The 22407-nt window shown below is 37.3% G+C and overlaps 1 protein-coding gene across 1 annotated transcript in view; it reads right to left on the reverse strand.

Annotated features, from left to right (window-relative positions):
* Positions 1-4898: 4898 nt before the first annotated feature.
* The window catches only part of LOC129264326 (endoribonuclease Dicer-like), a 39043-nt gene continuing 21534 nt past the window's right edge, over positions 4899-22407 (reverse strand). The window contains exons 10-19 of the mRNA XM_064102899.1: positions 22194-22330; positions 19532-19711; positions 17605-17818; positions 16196-17196; positions 15499-15651; positions 13991-14859; positions 12648-12903; positions 11753-11915; positions 10982-11057; positions 4899-8534 (exon numbers count right to left, since the gene is read on the reverse strand). Coding sequence (XP_063958969.1) covers positions 8381-8534; positions 10982-11057; positions 11753-11915; positions 12648-12903; positions 13991-14859; positions 15499-15651; positions 16196-17196; positions 17605-17818; positions 19532-19711; positions 22194-22330 — 3203 coding nt within the window. The 3' untranslated portion in view covers positions 4899-8380. The remainder of the gene's footprint in view (positions 8535-10981; positions 11058-11752; positions 11916-12647; positions 12904-13990; positions 14860-15498; positions 15652-16195; positions 17197-17604; positions 17819-19531; positions 19712-22193; positions 22331-22407) is intronic.

Raw genomic sequence — 22407 nt, forward strand, 5'->3', positions numbered from 1 at the left:
TGTACAACTTTTAATTTGCCATTCGGTTTTAGTCTGAAATGTATTCATTAAAAGGTTAAACGTTATCACGCTGTAATAAGATGGAAAAGGGGCTTATGAAAGGTATGTTTCACAGAGGGACATGTTCGTCAAAAGACGCGAGGCTTAGTACTATGATATGTAATTGCCCCGTCAGGGGCGAAATTTTTTCATTTTGACAATGGAAATTACAATTTTTAGGCAGAAAAGTGCCTTCATCGTTTACTTTTGTCCTTAAATAATTTATAAGTTTTCTACTTTTGGGGGGGCAAAATCTCGTTTTGCCCCCCAAAAATTTTATTTGGGGGGGGCAAGTGCCCCCCCTGCCCCCCCCCCCCCCCCCGCTTCCGGCGCCCTTGCCCGGTAGGATATGAAAGTCATTGTAGCTTGTCCAGTACTGCGTGCGCCTCACCGGCGACTGACTGGAAAACTCCCCAGGGAGTGGAGGATGTGCATACATTGTGTGCGGGAATGACTGATTGAATCCGATGACCAGGATAATAATATATCTGTAAAGCACTTGGACACGTCGTTCCGATGTATTAAGCGCTATATATAAAAGCGGATTATTATTATCATTATTATGTGATATTTCATAAACTTTATATTAGCTTTACTTTAGAAAATCTGAGAGAAAAGACACATACCCTAGTAAAAATCAATCGAGACAAAAGACAATTTGACAAAATGAAGATAAATTTACACGTAATTAAGATGTATTTGAAGCACCACTTTTATTCTAACATCTCATGAGGCAGCACCACAATATATACTATATTTTTATTTCATACATTTGGACATCTTTCCTAAATATGAAGTAGACTGTTTTATACAATCTAAATCTTGAGTATTATTATACCTTTATGATGTTCATTGATCAAGTGACTCCTTGGTTAGTATTCTCATAATGAAACCTAGGTTTAATGCTAGTCTAAACGAGCAGTATACACCATACTTCTATGTAAAGCTGGTGTTTAGAATACTTCTTAAATATTCATGGCGCAGATAGTGTACCGATTAATTCATTAAAATTCATTATATTTTCATATTTTTCAATTCTCATTTTGCAATGTAATTATTTTTTGACAACATTTTGCCACAGGAATGGAATAATTTCTATTTGGTGAATGGGTTGACAACTGGCACTCCATACAAACTTGGTGTAGGTCTAAACTAAACCATGGCTATCGGAATACCACCCCTTCAGCAAAATCAGCCGAGTCAGAATACACAAATGGTTACTCTTGCACTGCAAAAACTCCGGTGTTGATTTAACACCAGCCCGGAATCTATATATGTCCACAGCAGAGAAGTGTGAAACAACACCAGTTTGGTCTAACACTAGATAGGTGTTCATACAACACCAATTAGTTTTAAAATAGAATTGGTTTAATTCCAAACTGGTGTTTCAATTCTTCTCTGGTGTGGACAGTGGACATATTTAGATTCCGGGCTGGTGTTAAATCAACACCGGAGTTTTTGCAGAGTGGGATTTTATAGTAACAATATGTATATTGCAAGCCTGCATCCTGAAAATAATTTTTCTTTTTTAATAAAAGCAACAAAAAAAGAAAGAAAAAAAAAAGAAAATGAGTAGGCAAACTTGAATAGACTTAAACAAAAAGGGAGAAGTTTGAATTCTATTAGAGTTACTATCCCATACAATTTTAGAATACTATTGATACAATCAATTGGGCAAAATGAATTCGTGAAGTATGTCTATTGATTTCTACTTCAAAATATATAAAAATATGAATTTTTCATTTATAGTTCACATCTAATTTGTTAAGTACTTCATCATAACCAATGATGAATAAATGGGGGAGGGGGCTTGGGGACACTGAAACCCTTACAAATTCCATTACCGAGGGCCGGGGGAAACGAAAGAGGGGAAAAAGTAGAAAAAGAATGGATATAAAATCAAATAAATTAATTAAAATGCAGAAATAAAAAAAGAAATGTGCAAATTTCCAGATGAAATGATAAATATTTATGATGTCAATTGTACTACAGAGGCAGTGATAACAGGCAGCAAATATGTTAAAATCATCATAATACAACATAACATTATATTATTAATATCTTATCAAACTGTACAAAATTGAAAATAACATACCACCTGTAGTGCAAAATTTTAGATTTCACACGGAAATGAAAAAAATACAGAGCTCTAAATGTTAGAAAACGTATAAAAGATTTACCCAGGGGGCCACTTTCATTACAAGGTGGAAACCATGCTTGTCCACAAAAGCATGTAAAAGGGGGTATCGAAATACGGCAGAAATCCGGAAAAAAAAAGAGGGATACTTTTCAAATAGAATATTTGAGACATTATATAGGTTGGGTATGTGACAAAACTTGTTCAGGGTACTCTCAGATGGAAACACAATTACTTGTCATGGGTTCTTTTGGAAAATCCACGGACATGCATAGTGTCTGCCTCACATTGACAGTGGCCCACTGGGGTAAATTTACCAACATGTACATGAACTGGCATTCTTATTTTGTTGTTGAAATGACAAACTGATCAAATTTTGGAATCCAAATAAGAAAAACTGTAAAGATAACCATACAATTCATAAAACAAACTGTACAAACCTTTTATTGGGGGAATGTAGTGTGCAATCTTCAGAAATAGCTTTATTGCATTTGATTTATTTTACTTGATTTAGTGTCTAATAAATGGAAATTTGATGTACACTAGTGACTAACAAATACAAAGTATACAAAATTTTGCTGCGAGTACCCTTCATTGTTGAGAAATAACCTTTTATTTACTGATTTATCAGGTCTAATTGGCAATAGATAAACAAAATGATGAAATACTGTTGAACACAATGCAGAGCCTTACCCTGGAAAATTTAATTCATATATTGCAAAATTTAGAGGAAAAATACAGGATTTGTGGAAAAACTGTTCACAGTAATTTTCCTTTCTTGAGATAAAATGTATTACATTACTGTTATTGATATTCTATATTGCACAATTTAAATTCCTCAGGACAGACAGGACCATAAGGACCAATACTGGCAGTACAGAAGCATGGTTAGAGCACTTACACTAGACCCAGTCACATACATTGCTTCAAGATGTAAACAATGCGTTGTTGTTACACTAAGCATCACAATGACATTACCGGTTGTAACAGAAGCCTCTGTTGTTGTTAACGTTGGCATATTGCTAGCGTTATCATCTTTTTTGCATGGCCAGTACAGGACAGACAGGACCTTAAAGGGATGGTCCGGGCTGAAAGTATTTATAGCGTAATAAATACAGTAGAATTCACTGAGCAAAATGCCAAAAATTTCATCAAAATCGGATAACAAATAACAAAGTTATTGAATTTTAAAGTTCAGTAATATTTGGGGAAAACAGTCGTCATGAATATTCATTAGGTGGGCTGATGATGTCACATCTCCACTTGTTCTTTTGTATTTTATTATATGAAATGAGGTTTATTCAAATTTTTTCCTCCAAGAAGTAGAAAAATTGGAATGACAACTGATTTAGTGCATTAGATATTTATTGCTGCAACTTATTTCATTATAAGGAGACATATTATTCACACAAGTATGAAATAATGAAAAAATTATGATTTTATGTAATAACATATGAAAACAGAAAGTGGAGATGTGACATCATCAGCCCACCTAATGAATATTCATGACGACTGTTTACACCAAATATTGCTAAACTTTAAACTTCAATAACTTTATTATTTGTTATCCGATTTTGATGAAATTTTCGGCATTTTACTCAGTGAATTCTACTCCATGTATTAAGATATAAATATTTTCAGCCCGGACCATCCCTTTAAGGACCAATACTGGCAGTACAGAAGCATGGTTAGAGCACTTACACTAGACCCAGTCACATACATTGCTCCAAGATGCAAATAATGCGTTGTTGTAACACTCTGTTGTTAACGTTGGCATATTGCTAGCGCTAACATCGTTTTTGCGCGGACGGTACAGGACAGACAGCACCTATAGGACCAATACTGGCAGCAAAGAAGCATGGTTAGAGCACTTACACTAGACCCAGTCACATACATTGCTTCAAGATGTAAACAATGCGTTGCTGTAACACTAAGCATCACAATGACATTACCGGTTGTAACAGAAGCCTCTGTTGTTGTTAACGTTGGCATATTGCTAGCGCTAACATTTTTGCGCGGCCGGTACAGGACAGACAGCACCTATAGGACCAATACTGGCAGCAAAGAAGCATGGTTAGAGCACTTACACTAGACCCAGTCACACACATTGCTCCAAGATGTAAACAATGCATTATTGTAACACTAAGCATCACAATGACATTACCGGTTGTAACAGAAGCCTCTGTTGTTGTTAACGTTGGCATATATTGCTAGTGCTAACAACGTTTTTGCGCGGCCGATACAGGGGGTTACATCAACGTGTATATTGTTGGCAGGGATGGAGCCTGGATATACTTGAGAGGGGGACAGCTCTGACAAATAAAAAAAAGTACACAAGCATGAACAAAAAGGAATGAAAGAGTTACCACAACTCCAACAGAGCATTTTTCAAATCGAAAATACAAAGGGGAGGGTTGCTCCACCCCCTCTCCCCCGGGGAACTGCACCTGAACTGAATGATGGGAGTTTTGCTTATGTCACTTTTTGGAGAAGAAACAATGGCTGTCAGAAGCTTGTCAGATTGTCGCGTAATAAAAAAAGGGTTTTCCTTAAAATATCCAATAATAAGTCTTATCACATCATTAGTTTAAAACAGGTACAAATTGAGATTCTGCACATTAACGTATGTATCAATTGTGTCTTAATGCTTACAACAAACTTATTATGTTCATAGATATGCAACATAACATGTACAAAATATAAAAGAGCAAATGTCTGAAATAGAGGTAGATATAGCATTATGGAAGAGTGTCTGCTTTTTAATCATCTGTCACACATTTTCTATACAGTACAAACATAGTAAATCAACATACCTTGTGGCTTTCCATTTTTTTTGCATAATTTTTTCTCGTACTTTCTCAAGAAATATTCCGGCTCAAGATGAAAGATAATCCAATATTAATTTGATTTATACTAATGTAAATCTAATAAGGAACGAGCAAGACATTTCTATACAGCCAAATAATTATTACAATTAGGCCATGACATGCAACAAAGAGCATTTGTGTATAGCAACATATTCATATAACAACCGAGTGCAGCATTTCTCTATCTGATACAATAATGCAATCATTAATAGCGGAATATATGTGCTTCATGCTATTAAAAAAAAAAAATTTTTGTTACAAAATAAATGAAGTTAACAATTGACAAGCTGATTAAATGTTGAATTTCCATATATATCTACTGCATCATACTTCAGCCCTCATTGTCCAATCTGATCATTTATTTTTTAAGTTATTTTTATAAATAAGGTACACTACACTTCTTGGGAGCTTTTCACAAAAAGTTCGGTCACTGATTTTCACGGCTTTATTCTCTCCCAGCCAATCAGATGCAAGGATTTTCAGTAGCTTATAACATCACTAACAGAGCTCTTTATGAAATGCTCACTAGAATTGAGCATATTCTTAAAGTAGTCATGATTCACAGTACATATTTTCCAAATTCATTTGAAAAAATTATGTCACAAAACTATTCATAATCATATTCATAAAGTTAATTGAGTCTTTAAGAAAGTCTCTACTGAATTCATTTGAAGAAGTGATGTTGATAAAACAAGTCTTTAGGCAAAACCAATATTCATAAAATTATATCCATTAAAATTCATATCAAGTGCATTTGGGTGGTGTTTCATAAATCTGCTCGTAAAGTTACGCACGACTTTACGAAAAACTGGTACATGTAGATGGTAAGTCAGTTAAATACGCAGAAAAAGAGGGTCATCAGTCATATGTCAAGTCACTTACAACTTCCGAATAGCTGTGTTAAGATCAATATCATATCATATTTGTAAAGCTATGTGCAATTTTACAAAAGACTGGTACATATTCATACATGGCAAGTCAGTTACATAGGTATTTATCATTTAGCACAAGAAAGGGTGAACAGTAACGTGTAAGGTCATTCACAACTTACAAACAGCTTTATGAAACAACCACCAAGGCCCTGTAACAGGAAGGTTTACAATCGATCTTTCATTGCCAATGACCAATCAAGATCATCATTGCATGTGCACTTTGTTTGAAACACTAACCAGGAACCAATCAGAGTGGTTCTTTCATATTTGAAATTCATCGCAAACTTTTATGTTACAGGGCGTAGGTGGGTGAAAGCTGTTCATGAGTTATGACAGACTTTACTAACAATTGGTGATCCTTTCTTGCGATACATTTTGCACGCCAAATTTTCTTTAGTGTCGATCTAGCTCTTAAGAAAGGATGACAAGTTGCTCGTAAAGACGCTCATAACTTAAGAACAGCTTTATGATATACCCACCTGGGGGCCGTTTCATAAAGCTGTTCGTAAGTTAAGAGCGACTTTAAGAATGACTGGTGATCCTTTCTTACGCGTTTAACAATCACCGATTCAATATACCACTTACTGCATGAAGGGATCACCAGTCGTTCATAAAGTCGCTCTTAACTTACGAACAGCTTTATGAAACACCCACCTGGTTAGTAACTGACTTACGAATGTCTCACTGCGACTTCTAAACACACACTAATTACCAGCTGCATTAATTAAACAAACTTTATAGGAATTTCCCTTGAGGAAAATTATCACTCGCGTCAGTCATATTCATTTTAATGTTTAGAGTACTGAATGGTACTACAGCTGTCTCTTAAGCCCCATAATATCAATAATATCATATTACTATGCATGCGAGGGTATCATGGATCTCTAAGAACAATAAGAAAAATTCATAAGAGTGTTTTCATTATCTTTGATACAATTCAATTAATTTCACATGATTGAACATGTACAATTGCCTTCAAAATTAAATAAAAACATGCATATATATCATTTCCAACAAAGTTAAACATTAAACATGCACATATGACAAAAGTACATCATTTCAAACACTTATATATTTCATCTTCAATGATGTATATTTCTAATATATTGTCAAAATGTTATAATTACGTTACCATATTATTTTGTTACCCAGCAGATAAACAAAATCAAATAAAATATTTCATTTAGATTTATTTGTCATGCGGGGATATTTTGTATTATAACCCATAAGTATTCTGGCTTTATAAACATAATCCTCAAAATATTTATGTATATGAATATAATTTCACATGCATGGTTAATAAACCAGACCAGGGGCCCGTAACACAAAACTTAGCATTGATCGTAGAACATTTTTCTACAACTGATTGCATTGACTACAATGTACAATCAATCATGAAAATCAAGCGTACGATTAATCGCTAACCTTTGTGTTACGGGACCCAGATGATGAGCAAGTTATAAAGAGTTCACTCTCCTATTTCTGCTCCGATTCGTTGAATACTCTTCTCAGGAAAGCAATCACACAATCTCAATGGGTGATTTCAAGTTCATTGTTGACCTTTTGGTGTTGGTGTTAGCTCAATTTTTACACAAGTATCACACCAAACATAAAACGAAGATGGTCCTGAAAAGTCACTCACTAGTTGTCGAGATGTCAATAATGTGATCTGGATCAGTTTTACAAACTCATACACATGCAACCCAATCGCAACTATAACTGATTGAGATGGCAGTGAAGTTTAAACCAGTGTCGTAGCATAATTGTACGTCAAATTTCTTTTAAAAAGATCAATTTTTTTTCAATACCAGGAGTGAATATTTGAAAGATCTGAGAGACTTTAAATAACATATCCAAAGTACTCCACATAATTATTCCACCAACATCTGACTGCATTAATTTATTTTATGAAATCAAAAGACACTGTGGTAGTATGGGCTGGAGAAAGGTATTAAATCATATTACATTATCAATCCCTTTCCAAGAAAAAAATCAGTAATCTTCACCCACGCCTTCACCCAATCTTCACGCCTACAACATTGCATTATTATTTATGCAAACATGAGGCATACGATAAGTATTTAAAAACAATGCAAATTTTAATGTTCCAATAGCACACGATCTGTAAAATGGCATTTTGTCTTTTCACTTCATAGAGATATCCCCAGCCTGTTCATAGATCTGCCCACATTGAATGCATGTCCATTCTCCACTCCCTGGTGAACATTCCAATTCGTTATCATTTTGATACAGTGCTGAGGAAACCACACACCGATGTTCCCATCCTACCAGATACCACTCATTCACCTGGGTGAAAAGTGGCATATGCAGATCAATGCCTCACTCAAGGATAGCGGTATCGTGGTGTTTTTCGATAATTTCCTTCAATACGTTGAGTCTTACTTTCAATTCTGAGGATGGCTCTTCAGATGGCGGAGAGCAAAACGAGCCGCCGTTGCCTTGGCGATGTGGTAGTTACGCCCAATCCCCTTGAACTGTCCCTTACCAACCACGTTGACGGTGACCCTCGTCTTTCCATCGATGGTCTTCTCTGGTGGCCTGTAAATACAAAAAGAAAAAGGAATAATGGAAATTAAATTGAACCGGTTTTGTGGTGAGTGATACAACTCACAGCAGAACAGGAACATTTCATCAAACAAATAGTCAGTTGTTTTGAATGGCAACTGTTATAAGCTACTCAAATCCTTGCATCTGATTGGCTCAGAACAAAATAACTGACTATTTGCTTTATAAATTACATCTCTGATCCAACCATGAAAGAGACCCTATCATGTCCTTTGGCTGGTAAAATGAAAGAACAGTTTAAAATGTAATTACCTAATCAAATCTCAGTGATCTGGAACCCAGTTTAATACACATACAAATATACCACACAAAACAAAAAGGAGATCACACACAGATATATTATGTGCATGGTTGTCACCAGAGGGTTAGTAATGGTGTAAAATAATAGTACTGGTGCAATTTCATCAGTAGTAGTAGTAGAAAAGTAATAGTAGCAGTGGATATGTAGTCGCCCTCTACTTTGCTACAGGGTTTCAGGCTGACTAAAAATAGTCTATTTTCTGGACTTGACAATGAAAATATAATTTTTGTATCATTTTCTTTTTAAATGGGAAAATTATTGTCGGGCAGGTGGGTGTGATATTGCATAGAAAGCCGATCATAAAATTTTGAGTGGGGGGAGGTTCCAACCACTGTAGTGACATTGCTGCTTGTGTGATATCTTATAACATAATATTAGAACACTCTTAAGATTCTTGATCTTGTAATTATGTAGAAATAGCTATCATTTTAGAAGAGAGTTGGGTAATGAGTCGTCCTACTTCCTAAACAAGTCAGAATGAGAAATAATATTAATCAGTCCATTATAAATCAGAATAAAAAAAAGAAGAGGCTATGTACAAAAAATAGGTGATGTTTATGACCAACAACCAGACAAAGACCAGTGAACCATTTAGTCCTGTATACATGAAATGTCACTGATCTTCAACGTAATAATAATTTCTGCATTCGTGACACAATATCAAGAGAAACTTGTGTGCATCTGTTTATCTATGCATATGATTATTTACTTTGGTGAAAGCATTAATGTGACGCTTTAACGACATCTATAACTGGAATAGCCAATACCATGGGGTACAAAATTCTTATGTACTAGGAGCGATATGGCACCAAAGTAAATGCCAAAAACACCAATGCAAAGGAAACCCAGGTTCGAACTCTTTCACAATCAACCTTCCGAAGGGAATTAACAATCTCTAGCGTCGGTTTTGCAATAAAACTTACCAGGATTGCCTGGCGGCGATTTAGATACCCATAATGAAATGGTTGAAATATAATCTAGTGAAAGTGTACCCTAACAGGAACCGCACAACCTGTCACCATTTTAATTTGTTGCACAATGAGGTAACATATGATGTCAATCGTACCATAAAAGGGGAAATCAGTACTCTTAAAAACATTAATCGTAGCAGCTGTTTGGTATGTAAAAAGGAGTACGCAAACAGTAAGAATGTTGCATGTGGAAGTTGCAGGAATCTTCCAAATAAAATTAAACTAGGTTTAAAGTTAGGTTTAAACTAGGTTGTACGACCATCATTACAATCATGGAACAATAGATGTGAGCTGGAAAGGATCAATTAATCCTTTCAATTAATCAATTAATCCACTAATACTGAGAATCAAAACAAAGGGAGTAAAGTAAGTGATAATCACAGCTAGTCGATCATTAACATGATGAAGACCTAGTGTTCCAAGAACCCAAAGTAATCAAAGTTCCCCTACAGGCTTAACACATTGGAATAAACTCCCAGTTGAAATTCGATGCTCCCAAGACATTAAAGAACAATGTACAAGCAATATGGCAAATATCCTTTTCCACCAAATTTGGTATTCTTGGGATTAGTATCACTGTATTTAATACTTTCCTTATTTTCTTGCTCTTTTATTATTTTTATGATTTTTTTATGTCCAATACGTAAATATTTATTTATCATTTTAATCATGCAATAATTAATTAATATGCTACTTTGTATTGTTCAACCTTTCATGCTATCGAATTGAGCCACTACAATGAGTCTATTTGAAATATAAGATGTTTGTTTGCTAATTTTCAGACACTCCCTGTTCAGTTTCCATATATTGATTCATATCTAAATTAAAATTTTATTTTGTATTAGCTTGCATTTATCTTTAAAGCATGCATATTGTTTCAGTTTTGCTGTATTCATGATTGTTCCTTTACAGGTATGTATATTTACTAAAGTTTGTATTTCAAAAGGGCCCCAATGAAAATCACTGTTTACACTGATTGATCTATCATTTTCATTATGTGAAAAAAAAAAGATAAAATAAATATCACTTGAAAACATGTATATGGTTGTGAAGACGATGTGCAATAGTTTACAAAGAATTCCTACTTTGGGTATTACAAAGAAACACTCGTGACCGCGCGACATACTGTATATGTTTCTAATATTTACCCAAATCGTGCTGTTTCCGGTTCCATCTCCAACAGTTCTCGGACAGGAGAAATTGGTAGATCCGAGGCATATTGTTCTGAGAAATGGGGATAAAAATTGCGATCACCATTAGTATCACTTGTCTCTGACCATCCAATACAAAAGTGACAATATAACTTGCTTCAACTAGACATGCCTTGGGCATCATATCATATAAATGTATTTTTGTTTTGATGAATAGTACATACCTTCAGAAACAGATAATCTGAAGATTGGAAACAATGAATTCATTTCTGCATTTGATATTGCTTGAGGAAGGATATTTATAATTCATATCCATTGAAAAACATCACAAATTAGTTATATGCCCTCTTTTTTCAACATCCGTGCAATGAGCATGCACATTATCACTTTCAACTGACAGTAATATGCTCTTTTTCAACATCCGTGCAATGAGCATGCACATTATAAGTTTCAACTTCTATTATACCTGTCATAAAGGATACAAGAAAGAAAGATTACGAGTGAGAACAATTATATATATTTTGGCAGTAGGAACACTCCCTCCTACTCCTGTCTGTTTTCATCATTCTCTGCATTCCTTCTTCACCATATATTTCGATGAATTCAAAAATTTCCTAACTTTGTTATTCCTTGTCCAATTTTGATGAAAATTTCAACGTTTCTGTTTGTCTGATCTTACCCTGTACATTCAAATTATATCATTTTCAGCTTGGCGTACCCATTCAAAACCAATAACAACCCCTCAAAATTGTGAGCAATGGAACTGACCTATCTGTTGCTTCATCATCGGATAGTAGACCTTCCAGACAGCGTTGAGTGACATGCCGCTGTCGAGGTAGATTGCACCGGCGACAGATTCAAAGATGTCACCGAGAGCTTTAGGGACTTCAATATCTTCAGACTCATCCTCCTCTCCATCACTGTACTTCAGCTGAATTATGGAATAAAATGGGGTTTTTTTTAAGATGGATATTGAATATGAAATCTGCTGCAAGTAACCAATCAATAAATAAAAGGAAAATTACGATATCATTTAATTACCCTATTAATTCATGAACTCTTTGCCCGTTTTGTTCGACTCAAGTCACATACAGCTTACCTCCAACTTCGACTCAAGTCACATTCTATTCACAAAACACACACAGTGCCATTAGTCTATTGTTTATACACACATACACAATACTGATGTATGCATCACATTGTACTGTGTACACACAAAGCTTTTCTTTCCAATAAACCAATCAAAAGGCATTGTAAGCTGTCCATGCAAAACCGCTCATAAGGCTGCACCTTGAAATTAATGTGGCGCAGGAGTGATTCTGTCTGTGGTGGGGAAAGAGTCAATTTATTCTATTTCAGTATTCTAGGATTTTAATTTAAATCATTTATTTGAACATTTAACTGAAATGATTAATTACTGAACAAAATAAATCCATCCATCCATTAATTTATCCATTCACATCCACCCATCCATCCATTCACATTAGCTCACAACATCTATGCTTATACTTATCACTATTAAATTTATAATCCTGAAACTTTCCTATGAATTCTACATTTGATTTTGATGAATCATTAACGTTATCCTTGTTTGCTTTCTTTTTCTCGATAAATCCTTATCAACTCGATATTGGTGTCCATTAGCTCTAGTGAGACTACTTACCTGCGAATCCATTCCCAAAGCTTCATTCTTTGCATCGACAAACGTCACAAAGTTGTCGATGACTTGGAACATATTGGCAGTGTAGGCCTTGAAGTACTTATGGAAGTTGAACTTGACGGCCAAGGAAGCAAAGATGGTGTTGTTGACCAGTGCCGAGCGGAGATCGGTCAGCGCCCCTGGAGAGAGGTTGGTGTGGTGATCGTACAGGTGACGAGTGATGAGGTAGTCCAATAAGGCATCTCCAAGAAACTCAAGCCTGGGAAATTGTTAATAAAGGATAATGGGGATAAAAAGGCATACATAATGATATTAATGATAAATATAGCATTTATAGTAATGATAATAGTAAATTTTTAAATAGCGCTTTTCCTCGTTTGGCTCAAAGCGCTTTACAGCATATTATAATGCACCATTTATCTTTTTAAAATGGAGTAAGGTATTAGAATGAAGAAAAAAAATCCAGAAGTATGTACTATCTATCATTGATCACTAAACCTTTACAACGCAGACTTGTGAATACCTTTATCATTGTTGAAAAGTACTACTCATTTTTATATTCTGCATATAAGATTATTCATTCAACATTACTCGCCAATTATTTATATTTACATTTTTATAAACAAGGTGCAAAGCTTGACTAGAAAAGTAGAAAACAATCTACAGATTCAAAAACTAAGATTTTTGTAGTTCCCGAGGCAAAACAAGTGGAACGCCTCTGGCAGTCTCACCTGCATTACGAAATTTGATATATAGCAGCAGTGCTGCGTTTGAAAACAGCAAATGATTATTCACAGAAGAAAAACACTAATATGATAATAAAATATGTCCATTGACCAAAAATGATCTTAGACCAGGATCATGTGACCTAAGACATGTGCAAAACAACTAAGTTATAATGCCAATTCAACACATATTCCCAACACTGCCACAGTTCACTGACCTTTAAATGACCTTTGACCTTGGCCATGTGACCTTGAAATCGCACATTATAATCAGGGATACATGGTTGCTTTTATGTCCAAGTTTCATGAACTAGATCCAAATACATTCAAAGTAATGATGACAATTCCTCAAATAACCCCAACATGGCCAAAGTTCATTGACCTTTAAATGACCTTTGACCTAAATCATGTGACCTGAAACTCAAGGCAGGATCTTCAGTGATACACTATAACTTATAAGTCTAAGTTTCATGAACTAGGTCCATATACTTTCTAAGTTATAATGACATTTCAAAAACTTAACCTTGGTTAAGATTTTAATGTTGACTCCGCCGCCATCGGAAAAGCGGCGCCTATAGTCTCGCTCTGCTATGCAGGCGAGACAAAAAAAAAACCAATTACCTCTGATAGCAATCTGTAATGCTATTACGGTGGTAAGATGAATGAGTAAAGGCCTGGAGCAGGTAAGCCCTATCCTTGAAGCGATAGTTGATGGTCTTCTCAAAGTGCTCATATCCAACAAGTTGCTCCTTCAGTACTTTCTTTGCATCGGGCACACTCCTTGAGAGAGGGGACTCTGGTTGCTTCAGGTAGCCGTATCGGCAAGACACTGGAAGATCAGCTGCGGGGTTCGAGGAATGGTTAGATAATTGGTCATCCTGCTTCTTAGAGTGTCCTTCCATGGTTGGAAGGACATCCAACCCCATCCAGGCCATCAAGAGAAGGGCGCTACGGAAGCCGCAAGACATCAGGTAGCAACCGATCAAGGCCTCAACGCAGTCCGCAATGCTCTTGTCAGACATGCTGTGTTGGGTGTGGATCTCGTACGGTAGAGGAGGAACACTTCCCACATCCTGCGTCTTGGCACCGGTGTAGGTCAACCCCGGAACATCGTCAGGATCACCCACAGAGAAAGACCACTGCTCCTCGTCCTTCTCTTCCCTGGCAAAGAAATCGTCCGGACATTCTGCCTTCGTCTCGTCGATCTCCTCTTCCGAAATATCATCACTATTCTCTTCCCAGCCCTGGTCGCTGTCGAAGTCATCATCGTCGAAGTCGTCGATACCTTCAACAGTGGAAGGATCCCAGGTGTCAATGACAAATCCTGCGTCCTGGTCAGTCTCATTCTCTTCCTTGATGACCGGTTTGGAGCTCTCCTTGACCAGCAGACAGGGAGGAAGCCAGTTGATGGAAGGATCAAACAATGATACCTGCATCTTATGAGCTAACTTTTTCTTCTCACCCAGGCAGTATAGGTTGAAATTGCTAACCTTTGTGTAGAAGGGAGAAACAAACAACAGTAGAATTTTATTGTTAAAAATCAACCTTTAATTGTAAATTCATTCATAAATCTGGAATAATACGGGTACATTGGAAACTTTCATGTTCAGTAATACTTGATTACCTTTATGTCCAAGTTTCATGAAATAGGTCCATATACTTTCCAAGTTATGACATTTCAAAAATTTAACCTTGGGTTAATATTTCAATGTTGACGCTGCCGCAGTCGCTGTCGGAAAAGCGGCGCCTATGGTCTCGCTCTGCTATGCAGGTGAGTCAAAAACGGAAAACATCCACACTGATGAACCCATATAAAATCCTATTAAAAGCCAACTGTTCCATTCTGCACTAGCATACCTCAGTAAAAATAAGCTGTTCAATTCTAATAATTGCTATTATCAGTACAACGCTTAGTTATACAGTAAATATAATCAATTAAAGCCTCAAGTTATTTTCAGTCATTGCTGTTTTTTTTTCGAAAACAACCATGCATTTATGACTTTTGTAAGACCCAAAGATTCAACAAAATCAACGATGTATCATTCTTAATGAGCCTTCTCCCATCGGGTTCACATACGTATGACACACAGCCCAAAGCAATAAATGACAATAAGAAGATCTTTCCGAACCTGCTTGCTCCTGAGGAATGACAGCTTACCCTCATCTAAGTGAGGGTAGGAGCAGTAGAGATAGACGGTCACTGCCTGCTTCAGGAAGGAGTCTCCAAGCATCTCAAGCCTCTCTAGGTTGAAACCATCACTGGAATTGGACATGGTCAAGGACTGGAATACAAAATAACACATCAAAAATTGTCAAGTTTAGCTAACTTACAGAGGTGAATCCAAGCCCATCAGACACAGCCCACAACTGAAATGTACATAGTAATTCATATACTTAATTAGTATCTCATAATAATTGTCATCATTTACATATTTGCAATTATGAGAGGCAACAAGATCCCAATAGAATGATCACTGCAATAAAACTGTAACAAAATATGTGTAATGAATGAGAGAGATAGGTCAGACAGAAAAGCAAGGCATTTATCACATAGGACTGACAATGCTAACCACAGATACATGGTTACCCCATTCACTGGATTCTGGCTTGCCAAAATAAAGTGTATGCACAATCTCCACTCCCTGGGGAGTATTCTAAGGAACATATTGCTCATCATAAGAGAACATGGGTGTGTTTCAGGAGGCATCTTTTCAGTGATTTTCACTGACAAATTTGTTTTGATCCAATCAGATGCAAGGGTTTCAGTAGCTTTTAACAAATAGTCAATGAAAAACACTGAATCCCATTTCTTCTCCTCAGTCTAACCTGCAAAATAATAGTAGGGCTAGGTCCAAGGCACTTCTGTGGGTCATAGCCGTCATCATCAAGGTGAAATTTTCCATCATCAAACGTCTCTTTATTCTCATTAGTACTGTTCATATTACCATCTCTCCTAGAACGTTCTAGTCTACTTTGGTCACATGGTGTGTTCAGCTGCTCATTCATTTCAACGTCCTTAATCTGGCTTGTTTGCAGTTCAGACTCAGCTGCACGTTCATTTTCTTTCAGCTGCTTATAGTTATTGCACTTTGGTTCAACATATATTGCATTCCCTTCATCAAGATCGCATCTTGCTGCTTCTTTGGCCTCTTTCTCTTGTCTCTCAAGTGCCTCCAGATCGAGTCCTTCCCATCCAAAGCTCAGGTTCGGGTAGGGATATTCCTCTGGGAGCTTCTTGAGGCCAATGCCCGCCTCCTCGGCCACCTGTACCCTGAGTTCCTCTGCAATCAGCAGCGCGTTCAATCGGTAGAGGATGGATGGAAGACACACCGCTTTCCTCCACAAGGATGCAGGTATGGGATAGATGTAGCAGAGCTCGGGGACCAGGTACTGCTTCTTCTGCAGGTTCCCCTTCTTGTTCTGACCCGTACTGATCGGCAACGCTTTCCCTTTGTGGTTTAGATACCTTGGAGTCAGTAGATTCAGTCTAGATGACATGCAGTCAACATCTACCAGCGGCTGCTGGAAGTTGGATATCTGGATGTCGTACCGCTCAAAGTAGTAGTCCACGAATGTCTCATACTTTTCAGACGGGAAGGGACTGGTCACGGGGAGGTCGTAGAGGATGTCTGCCACAAAGTAGCGCTGGGGTTGGTCAATGTTTCTGTAGATTGGTGTGACCACGGCATTGGCGAGGATGTCCGTGGAGAACTCAAACTGGCTCTGGCTGTAGTCCGGAAGTTGAGGAGGTTGGTCTAGATGACCAGAACTCAGGCTGACCTCCTCCAAGAATGACCAGTCAATGACAGAAGGGCCACTATCAGGACCTGTTGGAAGGAATAAGATAAAGCAACATACAAAAATGATTGAATGACATATAGGACTAAATGACATGTAGTATGAATTAAGGTATATAATAGAAAAATGTTAACTTTGCCATCAATGGTAACTAAGATGGTGGTTAGTACTGACCGTAACATTGAATGATTTGAATGGCTCTTGTGCCTGAAACTTATTACCTTATTAATACCATTATAAATCATGTTTTACACTACACACGAGAACCCTAGATACAGCCAACCTGCTTTAGTTACCACAAGTATAGAAATACCAAATATCTATAAAGACCACATGTTTGGTTTCCCTTAAACATGAGTTCATGAGGACAACATTTCCTGTCTCCCTTAAGTGGTCCTTATAAAAAGGTTTCACTGTATACAGTTGCAGTTTTTCACCTTCTTTGAGAGGCACAATGAGGTAGCTAGCTTGACTCTTCTCCGGGTTCAGCTCTAGGTTAGGCTTGTCAAGCCGTAGCACTTCAGAGAACATGCAGCCATGAAAGGACTGGGCTCTCCTGATCTGATTGCCACTCAGTCGTTTCGCATCTGACTGAAGCTTGATGGTCACAGCCAACTCTCCTGCCCTGGTATAGACTGGAAAACCAGGCACCTGGATAAAAGAAGATAATTATAATAATAATAATAGTTACATATAGCGCTTCATATCTTGTGTTTCTAAATGCTTCACAATGTAATTATGATTATCCAGGTCATGGAATCCATCATGGTTTCACACATAAAGTGCACCATGTCAATCTAATCACATTGACAGACTTGCCAACCTTCTACAACCAAAAAAAGTATTCTTATATAGAAAAAAGGTACTTTTTGACAAAAAAGGGTATTTTAAAAAATTTGTCTCAACGTAACAATCGCCAGCCTATTGTAGTGAGATCGGTGAAAAAAACATATGAAATGACTCTACTTGAAAACTAGTAGGCTTGTAAGCAAGAATTTACTTGTTCTTTTCATGCAACAAGTTACTAGCCCGACAGTGATTTTTACCGGTCTGGGACTGTCGAACCGGCGCTAGTCTCATGCGCTGTGTATAATACATACTCCATGATCAGAATTTTTTTTTTAAAGTAACAAATCATACAAAAAAGTAATGGTGTATTCATAGCAAAAAAGAGGAACAAATACTCTGAAAAGGTAACGGTTGGCATGTCTGCATTGACGTTCAGATCCTACCGGGTACCCATTTAACACCTTGGTGGAGAGTGACAAATGTGGATGTACTGTACCTTGCAAAAGAACAATATCGCGGGGTGGGATTCAATCCCTTGATCCTTAGTTTAAGAGTCAAGTGACTGAACCACTACTCCACGACATATCCAGATTACTACGAATCCATGTAACAAAAAAAGTGTGAAGGCTATAAAAAAGTGTTGATATTATGAATAAAAATATTCCAATTCCAATGAGTTCACGGTAAACCTGCAAAAAAAATATGTATTCAAACAACGATCAGGGGTTTCATTTAAAAAAAGTTGATGATGACTTTTAAACACAACTGGTGCCCAATCTCTTGTCGATTTAGATTTTTCATTGGGAGTACATTTGCTTTAACCCTAATCAAACTTTGGAAAATATTGGCTTTTCTATTCAAATGCTTGTTTAAACAGAATTATCGTCAACATCAATCAGATTTTAACTGTAGCTGAAGGGAAACCAAAAAAATGAAGAATTGGATTTAGTAGGCCTACTTAGAAATAATAATAATATTGGGTACTCTATTTATATAGCCCACATATCCACCTTGTTAGGTGCTAAAGGTGCGCCGATATTATCCTAAGCTAGTCTACCCATTCTAGTGTTCATAGCTTTTTGAGGAAGTACTTCCTGTCGGTACCCAGTGCTACCCATTTACCTCACCTGAGTTGAGTGCAGCGGTATTACCCAAGAAAGCGTGACCAAGGGGCCATTTCATAAAGCTGTTCATAAGTTAAGAGCGACTTTAAGAACGACTGGTGAACCTTTCTTACGTGCCAAACCATCGCCAATGAATCTACCATTTACCACAAAAGAGGATCACCAGTCGTTCTTAAAGTCGCTCTTAACTTACAAACAGCTTTATAAAACACCCACCAGCTATGTATACAAGTCATTATAGTAACATACAAACAGCTTTATGAAACATTATCCAGGAATAAGTATTGTTTCCTTGGTAGAATTCCAAGAGAGATTGCCGAACTATGAAAAACAACCCCTTTTACTTGCTCTTGTATACAAGCAAGGTGTCAAAATTTTAATGAGAGTGCCCTCCCCCCCCTCCCACCACCGTCTCCGAAGTTTCAAGTTAAGCAAGTTTGGTTGTACTTGCCTTTGGTATTTGCTTTGAGGTGAGAATACCGAAGCACTGGTGTGTTTCCTCTGGTCTGTGGAGTTTCCTCTCTCGTATGTTGAGGATATCTGGTAGAGGCGAGGCCAGGGACATGTCAATACTGTACAGGTAGCAAGGTTCATCTGGCCTTGGAAGGCATCCCTGGAGGCACTTCGCTACCTGATGGCAAATTATCAAGGTGGAAACTGTCACTGGAATTGCATTTGTATATCACTTAGAGTGATTCCATATCAAACAGATGGAATAGTGGAATAAAAAACTTGGGGTGTGTGCCACTGGTGGTGAATTATGGTGAATATGAATTATGTTGGATAATGAAGTTTAATTTGTGAAAGAAGTCTTTAGTTTCTCTTATGCCAGATGTTATTGGAATGTACATGATTAGTGTTAAAGAATGAGGTTATTTTTATAGTGTGAAAGAAGTCTTGTCAATAGAGTCTTTAATGGCAGAGCTATTTATGCATGCCTCATTTTATTCAATCTTTGGGATCTTTCAGTAGCGATGCCACGCACGACCATCATTATGCCCGACCCCATTCCCATGGTAAACAAAACAGGGGCGGATGAAATGAACTCTTGGAAAAATGTTTGTTTCAATGTTTGCTCCCTTTTTGATGAACAAACATGATTAATTAGAGGAAATCCAGTTTTCCCAGAGTCATTTTTATCCACCGTAGTTCATTTCACGAAGCATTTCTCATCACTGCACATCTACTTCCAGGTTATGAGGGGTTTTGGTGCGGCATCGGGGGCCTTCAGCCCCTTCCTTCTTTCGTTCCCCCCAAATCTTGCACAAAAACATACAATTTTCCTATCTGATTATCATTTTTTTTGCATATGCAGCCCCCAACTTTTGGCTCAGCCCACCACTTTGAAATCTGTTCCGCAGCTCCCGTCTTCATGATGCTAATCCATTTCTTCCCTACATCCATTAACAGGTGCTGGAAGCGCATCTCAAGTCCACATTTCTAATGCTGAAGTTCTAGATTTGCTGAGGCAAAAAAATGTGACTGTAGAAGTTCAACACTTGAAGGGCATTGTTCAAGATTGTCTTCATAATGTTCCTGATAAGTTCTGCCATCACAAGAGTAAAGGGAAAGCTGCAGCGTATGAAGAAAGACACAGGAGCAGATGCTCAAGAACGGAAAGAACAATTTCTTGCACAGGAATTTAGCTTCCTGGTGGCAACAGAGTACAAGAAATCTGAGAGGAGAGAATCTATGCGATAATCACGATTATCGCAGATATGAGGCAGGCACTGCCAAGCTCTCCGGCGAACTCAAGCAACAGACCACTCAACTAAAAAAGACAGAAAATGATCTGCAAACAGAAAAAGCTTGCACGTCTAACCTTCGTGCTTCACTGAAGAGAACAAGGAAGCGAGAAAAGTAATACCAAGGGAAATGTATGAAAATGGATCAGGATGCAGATAGAGATGAAGAAAGTGAAAGAAGAATTACAGAACTCGTGACTGAGATGACAGAAATGGAGAAGGAGCTTGTTGCTCTTAGGAGTAAAAAAAAGAATTTGGAAGAGAGAGTAGAGTATCTCACTGAAGGATTGATCCCTACTTTTGATGATGAAAAGAGATGTTTTAATACTCAACTAACAACCTGTGTGTATAATTTGCTGAACAATCATGTTGGTGTAACAAGGGTATCATTATGTATTCAAAGCGTCATAGAGAATTTGACAGGGAAGACGTGTGAGAGACTGCCTTCAAAGACGACCATTGAGAACATGAACATCCAGCGTTTACGTGAGGCCCAACAACAGATAGCGAGCGAATTTTCCCCACAAAGAAGACACAACCTTATATAAAGACGTAACCTCCAAGTATGGCGAGAAGGTCATGGGGTACCACGGATTGGACAGTGAAGAGGTACTACGTACTTGGTCCGAGGGATATTGCCACCAAGTCGGCTTCAGACACACTTGACACGTTCAAGGAACTTTTGCACGAAATTGACAATGCAGCCAAGGAAGGACGCCCAGCAGGACAAGAACATCAGAAACACCATGTTTGACGAGGCAGCCACGGAACTGAAAACTGGGATAACCTCACTGCAGAGGAAAGAGTACCGCTGGAACTGCACTCTGAGGACTGCACACTCTCGTTCAATAAGATGAAGTCAGTGAGAAGGTACTTTCTTCAGTTGAAAAAGAGCTGTTTGAGCTAGGTGCTGCATCTAAAGGACTCTCCTTTATGTCTGAATCTAACAGCATCATTAGATTCATCAAGACGACCTCAAAGGCATTTGCTCGTAAAAGCAATGTAAAGGCACTTGTAAAGGAATTTTTTTACTTGTACTTGTTAATTTCACCCCCTCCCCCAGCATACAGCACACTTCTACCAGATCAGTGCTCATCCTTAATTGCCGACATTTCAAATAAATACTAGATTATTATATTTGAAATTTGCAATGAAAATCCACTTTTTGTAGGGAAAATCTGATTTTAAAGGTAATTAGTCTGTTTTTTTAATTTCATTTTTGATTTAAAAAAAAAAAATTAAATTCATGATATTATTTTAAAGATTTTTTTAAACTATTGAATGAGGAATAAAAACATCCATCCTAGAAACCAGTGGACGAAACAATCTAATTACAGTGAAGAATAGACATAGAAAGATGAAATTTACTTCTTTATCATAGTATTGTCTCTTCTTAGTTGTTCCTGGACGTGTCTGACCTTCAGCAAAGAGATGATTGTAAGCATTTTCCGTGACCTTCAAGACCGATTCCTTCCCGATTGGCTGCAGGAAGTCATTCAGTTGTCCTGTACAATAAAACAAAAGAACCATACCAACATCATGTATCATTGCAGTAAAGAATCCATGGCCCCTATCTATTATA

This window comes from Lytechinus pictus, chromosome 7 (genome assembly GCF_037042905.1).
Source record: "Lytechinus pictus isolate F3 Inbred chromosome 7, Lp3.0, whole genome shotgun sequence".
Lineage (NCBI taxonomy): Eukaryota > Metazoa > Echinodermata > Echinoidea > Temnopleuroida > Toxopneustidae > Lytechinus > Lytechinus pictus.